Source organism: Anneissia japonica, unplaced genomic scaffold (assembly GCF_011630105.1).
Source record: "Anneissia japonica isolate Jap-2015-1 unplaced genomic scaffold, ASM1163010v1 scaffold284860_len1800451_cov186, whole genome shotgun sequence".
Lineage (NCBI taxonomy): Eukaryota > Metazoa > Echinodermata > Crinoidea > Comatulida > Comatulidae > Anneissia > Anneissia japonica.
In genome coordinates, this window is record NW_022706010.1 from 1409779 (window position 1) to 1418255 (window position 8477).

General features: G+C 32.5%; 1 protein-coding gene across 1 annotated transcript in view; it reads left to right on the forward strand.

Annotated features, from left to right (window-relative positions):
- Positions 1-8477, forward strand: part of LOC117105955 (putative sodium-coupled neutral amino acid transporter 11) — a 47574-nt gene that overhangs the window by 26650 nt on the left and 12447 nt on the right. Inside the window, exons 5-7 of the mRNA XM_033247260.1 lie at positions 4108-4242; positions 4523-4588; positions 5121-5221. Coding sequence (XP_033103151.1) covers positions 4108-4242; positions 4523-4588; positions 5121-5221 — 302 coding nt within the window. The remainder of the gene's footprint in view (positions 1-4107; positions 4243-4522; positions 4589-5120; positions 5222-8477) is intronic.

The following is an 8477-nucleotide window of genomic DNA, read 5'->3' on the forward strand; positions in this document are numbered from 1 at the left end:
GATCATATTGTTTAAGTGTAAACATTTACAATTGTCATACCGCGGCCGTAGTTGCTTCTTTGTACAATAAATTAATAGATGATCACTCAGTCCAATGTTAATGACGCCCGATTTACTTATTTTGCTGGGGGTATTGCAGTTTATGTGATCAGTTATGGTTGACGTTTCTGAAATAATACGTGTTTCTTCTTTAATTAACTGTTGAAGACTCAGTAGTTTGGTGGTTTTAGCATATTGTTTGTACAGGGGGGTGTTTTTAGAATTTAGGTCTATATTAAAATCACCAAGGATAATTTGCTCGAGGTCAGGTCTGATTTTCATCAGAACTTTCTCAAATAGTTTGACAAAACCAGCCTGTTGTGGTCTGTATATGACTCCGACAATAATTGGATTTTGGTAAAAGCAGATCAATCCATATGGCTTCAAGATCAGTACTGCTCAGATCAACTGGCATTGAAGGACAACCCGTCTTTAATATAAACACATACTCCTCCCCCATTTCTGTTCCGGTCTTTCCTTATGAAATTAAAATTGTTGATCTTTATCTGATCATTTGAGACAGACTCGTCCAACCATGTTTCAGATAGTGACAGGACGCTTGTATTAGTTGTTCTTGCAAGTTCTTTAATCTCTGATATTTTAGGAAGAAGTGATCTTATAATCATTCAGGTGCACAAAGTGCAAACCCTTATTTTTTAGAACTGATTTGTCCATTTCTGGGAACTGGCCTGGATGGACCTGGGTTAAGTTTGATGTCCCCAGCCAATAAAAGTCCACACATGAAGATCATCCTGTTTATTCGTGTTCTGTATACACAAACTTTGTATTTGCTTTGTTTTCTTGTTGTATTTATGTTGAGGGAATTCATAAAATTGTAAATTTTTTTGTATCCATGATCAAAACATTTTTTCGGCTTGCAGTTCACTAAAAATTTGTGATAATTCATGCTTGTATCCAATGTAGCTTTGTTATTACGGTAGTAAAATGAGTCACTGTTATTGTACTTTATGACGCACAACAAATAAAAAATAGCATGACAAACATGCTCTTCGAACAATTAAATGCCATCGGTTTTAGTTTTGGTTTGGTTGTTTTTTGTTTTTTTGTTTTTTATTTGTGGATAGGATGTCAAAAGCAGTGCGCGTACAATAAGAAAAGTACACCGTAGAAACTATTGTATTGCAGTGGATGCTATGCAAGTGAGCTACGAGGTAAACACAATGTAGATCGATGACAGTTCAATCGTTGACAGTTTGTGGTGTTACGTAATCAAAACTCCGATGTAGCTCACTGTGCGGCGATCAAACAAAGATGAGTTCAAATGTTGAAAAATTAGAAACAATGAAATGACCAGTACCTTTTTGGATGTTTTAGCTTACTAATGAAAAGCCTGTCTTGAAATAAAATATGTATTATTTTAATTTTAGCTAGTAAATCCATGTAATAGGTCCAGGCCAGACCTGTCCACCCTCAGGTAGTGTACTCGTCAAAAACTCACCTGGTCAGATTTATGTATTGCTGCCGAGAAGATCCAAATTTCGAAGAGCTACCTGTTGGCTTCTAACGTATGACTCATATATTTATTTTAATGCTCAATGCTCAGATGGCATTAATTATACAATTATTTCTTAAACATTTCTTGTAAAAGAAAGAATTGTTTGAAAGCTACATATTCTGATGTAGATTACAGTATTTTTGTTTGATTCATGACTAAATTTAATCTTCTCTCCAATATAACAAAATACATATTTTAAGCCTAATAGATTGAAATGTTCCTACTGGTTTCTACAGTAAAGTTCATAGCATTATTCTTGTCTAATCTGCTGTAATATCATTCTTATTGCAGTTTTATCAGATACTAGTGAGACATTCAAGGAGTAATAGATCTTATTCATTCATTTTTCATTTATTTATTTCTCTCTAAAAACATACAAAATACAAAAGACAAGAACAGAACGGCGCAGTGATAAACAAGAGAGCAAATCCAAAATCAAACTAAAAGAACTATTGAGTTGTCCTCAAAACAAATTAAAATTATCACAAATTTCAACAATAGAAATAAAATATAAGAATAGAAAAAAAAAATGAATAGGCCTAACAAATAAATCAATAATAAATCAAAAATTTAATAATTCAAGATTTTTTTTTTCAAATCAACCACTAACCATCACTGACCTGGATCATATTAATCTACTACTGTAACTATACTTGAAATGGGGACTATTTGCTTGTTTTGCATTTAAGCATTTCAATATTTCTATCCTGTTATCTTTAGTGTAGTGATTTGCTTGTAGCATAGGAGGGGATATTATTTAATATATTTAAAAAAAAAAACACATTTTATAATAGAGAAAATTCAAATACATTTTGGCAAAAATGACAAAAATAAGATTATGTTCATATAGAAGAATTAAAACATCCACCCACTCCCGCCCCACGATATTCATCCAGTATTCTAATGTGTGGAGAAACATCTTTGGAAAAAATGAGGTGACAAAATGAATAAATTGTAAATTTACAATACAGTCTCCCTTCAGATTTAATGAATCACAGTTCATTTGTTCAAAATTATCAATATTCATCTTGTGTGTTCAATATATTATAATCGTATCCTCAAAAGCAATTAGAACTTGACGTAAGCCCCTACTGGTAAAGAATCTGCACTTCCTTGAAGCAATACACAGGCTATCAACATATATTTTGCTAATGAGGATATGTTTTTTACAACTCCCATGCCTAGTTTTTTTCATCGTATATATCATTTGTGAGGAGTATTGCATGTGCAGCTGTCTCGCCGGTTTCTATTTCATTATAAATTGCTCCATTATATTATAGTATGTTGATCACTGTACCTGTAAGATGCGATATTGATTCTGTTAATTGCGTATTCAACCAGTACTCTCTTATTTCTCTACGATTTCAGCTCATTTTTTTGACGGACGCGAGACCTGATTAATAAAAACACCAGAGATACATATGCTAGAATTTTTTTGGGTTTATTGACTGAAATATATATGAGCACCGTCATTGCAATTAGTAAAAAGTAAAATAAATTGCAGTGAATCACAAATTTTTTCACTCGTGTTTAGAAAACAATGAAGAATTATTTCTCTCATAACTAAAAAGACTGATCATAAGTTATTGTATAATCATGATACTGAAGACGATCCCTAGTATAAACTAAGACAATACTGTACAATAGATAATACATTGTACCCTAGTCCCTCAGGTATAAGCCCACCTGAGGTATAAGCCCATCCCCGGGGAGCTCACTTGTATACCAATCTTACTGGGGGTGCAGCAGACACTCCAAGACATGAGACACTTGTGCTACCTATTTTACTGAAAATTATTAGGGACTTGAACTACCATTTACAAAAAAACCAGTGTCAGTTGAACTACTATTACGGCCATGTAACCTACCAAATTAAACTTGTACTGGTTCCCGATAGCGAATAAGGCCGCGGTTCGGTCTGTTCGTGATACCTACTGTTCGTGGCTATGTGTCAACAGTAGGTTTAGCACTGAGCTTAGCAAAAAATCTTCTCTAAAATCGTGTGAAAAATTATGCTACTTTGATATGGGACTGGGCAGGGACTTTAACTACCAATTTTACCTAGGTATTTCCCACACTTGTGCTACTAAATCCTCTCAAATACACCCTATACATGCTGAAACTCTTCTATAAATTCCCACACTTGTGCTACCAAGTCCTCAAAAATACCCCCATAAATGCGGCACCTACCTGTATAGAAATATTTAAGAGTGAGCACCCCGGGAGCCCACCCCACACTTTACATCCAATTTTACCAGCCTTTTCTTGGGCAAAAGCCCAGGGATTCATTTTAATTAGTAACTTAGCTAATTTTTACAATTAATCTAAAAAATATCAAATATTGGCTTTGCATTAGGGATATAGTGATGCAAAATTGCGTTTTGATTGAAATGGAGATTCCCCGGGTATAAGCCCACTCCCAAAATCGGCCCAATGTACGGTGTTCAAGGAGAGTGGGCTATACAGTACCAACAGAACTATGGCATTAAAAAAAATACACAGATATATTTTCAATTTATAAATTTAATTATCTTATTTTATTATTTCAACAGATTATTCCTTGGTACTACTTATTAAAGGAGGGCATTTGTCTGGCCGTGACACATATCAAGGGCTAGTAGAAGTAGCGTTTGGTAGATTCGGCTACTATTTCCTAACCGTTATCCAATTTCTCTATCCCTTCATTGGTAAGCATATAGAATTTTTTATTAAGACAAGTTAATGATAAACAGGATGTACTTTTATAGTTTTTATGATCATTTGGTTTCCTTCTCGTAAATGTTATAATTAACATTTTTTACTCTAAAAATACTTTAAGTTTAAGACAGAAAGCTGGCATAACTAAGTAATAGGAAAATAATTTGTTTTTGGTTATTCCGTTATTTTGTTTTAGTAAATATTAGCTACAATGATTGCTACTGTATTTGAATGAACTAAAATGAGAACTACATTTATTATTCACTTCAGCAATGATCAGCTATAATGTCATCATTGGAGATACGATTACAGCAGTTTTTATAAGAGTCTTTGATGGTGAGTTTTAAATCTTACTACAGAGTCGACCTATAATATTAGTATATTTTTTTCTAATTTTTTATATTTTGTTATCTGTGATGGGCCCAACAGTATTGCTATAATCTATGCAGACAGTTTCATAGGCATCTTAATTTACATCATCAAGCCTAGTTATAAAGCATAATGTCTCGTATCCAATATTTATTAATGTAATTGTCGCTGATAAGTGCGACAGGTAATAGTTACAAGACATCCATTACACTTGTACCGGTAATTTAGTCCATGTTTCATCCATCTTGTATTAGTATTAGACAGTGTATTCAGGTAATTGATATTCACCAAGCAGAAATAATGGTAATATATTATAAATACTAATTATAATAATGGTGTGGGTTAAAAATGAAAGTAAAATAATAATAAATAATAACATTTTTAAAATTGAAAACTCTTCAGAGAATAAAAACTGTTGTGGTAACAATGCCAGACAGAGATACTGTAGGTTTTACCCTATCAGTATTCTTTGAAACTAACAATGTTCTTTTTTTTTCAGAGGAACATGTGCTGGCCAATCGCTACTTCGTTATATCATTAGTAACTGTATTTATAACATTACCAATATCATTATACCAGAATGTTGCTAAGTTAGTCAAGGTAAGTGGAGTGATAATAAGTCTGTTTAAGCTGTCCAAAAAAAATATTTGGTAATTTGGTATGAAAATAAATGGCTTTTATTAGGATTTGGCTAATGACCGTCAGCTTAAAATCTAGTTTTTTAACGTTAGAAGAGATTTTTTACGTTAATAAAACATAGATGAACAAAAATATTTTCAAACTAGCTTTGTCTTGTATTCATAATTAACAAAAATACTATGCAATATTAACAGTGCCATTAAGAGGCAGTATTGTATGTATGCAGTACATTACACCTGTGAAAAAGACAGTAACATAGACTTTAATACAGTGAGCAAAGAATGATTCTGATAACAACACAATTTTAATACCAATTTGTGCATAACTTATTTATAAATCATATAAAACTGCCTATTCTTTTGGAAATGCACTATTTGTTAAAATGTGATGTGAAAACTGATGCAATGAACATATGCTAATTATTTGTTTTATTTTATTTTATTATCATTTTATTGATGTAATGTACATAGAGGCTATGTAATATACTTTGCATGTAACATTATTAATATTACTAGCATGGTGTTGAATGAGTGGGGAAAGGTGGCGATGTATATAGGTGAGTGGGAGGCATTGGCGGATCTGACCCCCCCTCTCCCCCTTTGGAGAAAACATTAATTAAAAAGAAAATTTTTAAAAATTGCATACCAAAAATATATGTATGCAACTACTGAATTTATTTTTCTGTATGTACATAATAGAGAAAAATTTACCTGACCATTTTCAAGAGGGAAAACCTTGAATTCTGAAAAACTTAAAAGTCATTAAAATACACTTTAGAAGTCAGGAAAGCTCATTTCCTACCATCTAGGAATCACAATTTTCCCGGGGAAAACCCCTCCCCCCTTTCTCTTTGGGGTTTATCAATGCAACTTATCCAACTACTGTACTCAATTTTTTATGTATAGGCCTATTTACTGTAATATATCGGGAAAGCTCACTTCCTGCCATGTAGGACTCAACAATTTTCCCATATGTGTATAGTAAATCTATCTTCTATGTAATAACATATTAACTCCGACGTGTTCATTGTTTGAATGTGGTGTTTTGGTATTGTCTCTGAATATATATGGCTATAGAATGTGTGCATGTGGGACTTGTATCATGATTGTTAGATCGGGTGCATGACAAATGACGTCACGATAGTTATGAGATTTGGAAGAAATTTAAAGGCTTTAAATTTATAAAATTAGGAAGAGATGTACATATCATATTTTTGGAGATTTCAAGGCAGCAGGAGGCGTAATAAAAATAAAGAAAAATTTTTTTTTTTAAATTTCCATTTTTTCGTAGTTGTGGATACACTAATTGGCCAAAATAAACTAAACAAGGTATTGTTATAAACAAGTCTCACCTTAACCCTCTGGATACCGGATTCTTTTGTAGTGCAAACCCTTGAATACCGGATTCTTTTGCAGTGTAACAAGGTTTTTTGCGTTTTTTGAGTATACGTCGTTCTGGTGAATTTTTGCGGAACTTTCTGTAAATTATACAGAAAAATGTTTCAAAAACAAAGAAAGCTTATAGAATAAGCTTTCATTTGATGTATAATTTATATTTTTGGGAATTTTTTTTCATAATATAATATAATATAATATACTGNACAGAAAAATGCTACATATAAATCGTCAGCAAAAACCGAAAAAAAAAAAAAATTATAGCCAAAAAAAAATAAAAACAAATATAAAACATTCCTATTCCACACAGTTATATAATTTATTTACCCAACCATCCATAACTATAAGCGCGATCTTCCCATTCAAAAGCGTCGACTACCCTCACATTTCTAGGCCTAGGCTCATCTTCATCAAGAACATCTCCGCCGTCAGAACTGCTTGAAGCCCCACAGTCATCATCATTTTGAAAAATTTTTGAAATTAATAACGATTTCAAATTGATATTTCTAAAAATTTTTATATAAGCGCATGTGAGTTCTACACAGATTTCGAAAGACAAAAGCTTCACGCATGCGTGTTCAAAATTTCTGACGTATTGGAGCTAACATAAAAACAGAAGAGCGATTTGAAAACCACCTATTTTTTAGTCACGAAATTTCGATTGCAGTCGAAAATGGGAATTCTCGGTTTGAGGTCAATTTCGATTACAGTCGAAGACGACATCTAGAGGGTTAAGCCTCATAAAGAATATAGAGAGGGAGAGCACAATTACATCTTTTCATGTAAGTGAAAAATTGCTGCTGGAAAACATAAATTACAAAATAAATATATAATAACACTGTAAACACTGTTTTGTTGAACCATTATAGTGTGCAATATGTTGTAGGTCGTAAGAAACTGTATGGTAATATACACACAATGTTGTAATGGTAGTGACAGTGATAATAATAATAATAATAGTGTAGTTTTATATAGCGCACAAATCCATCTACACGTTTATAGTACACCAACTTAATAAGCAATGATTTATAGGGTTAGATCTTAATCTGATTTTAACTACTTTGCAATATCATCATGTTATCTGTAACAATATATCACAATTATCATGATAGCAAAAATTCTGAAATAATATAAAAAAGATCATTAAGCATTACATTAAGCATGTCAAATAATAAGATAATGCCAGTCTTATAGTGCATTATGCTAAGCCTATGTGCTTGATGTTGTTATAACACTGGCCATTGAATCAAAACAGTGAAGCTCTGTCTACACTATCACATTTTTTGTGACACATTTGTATGATGTGCCCATATATGGGCATGATGATGTCATATATACCCAAAATGGTCATATCACATTTATTGTCACATAAAATCTGATAGTGTGGCCTTTTTCTACTGAAATAATTAATTATTCCGAATAGGTTATTCAGACAGATTCAGACAGTCTGTTTGCTACTGTATTTTTGCAGTTGGAAAATCAGTTCTTGATCCTACCAAGTACCCACTTATACTAATACTATATATATACTGTCTCTTATACACATCTAGATGTGTATAAGAGACAGGTATAGGCCTATTTACTGTAATATATCGGGAAAGCTCACTTCCTGCCATGTAGGACTCAACAATTTTCCCATATGTGTATAGTAAATCTATCTTCTATGTAATAACATATTAACTCCGACGTGTTCATTGTTTGAATGTGGTGTTTTGGTATTGTCTCTGAATATATATGGCTATAGAATGTGTGCATGTGGGACTTGTATCATGATTGTTAGATCGGGTGCATGACAAATGACGTCACGACAGTTATGAGATTTG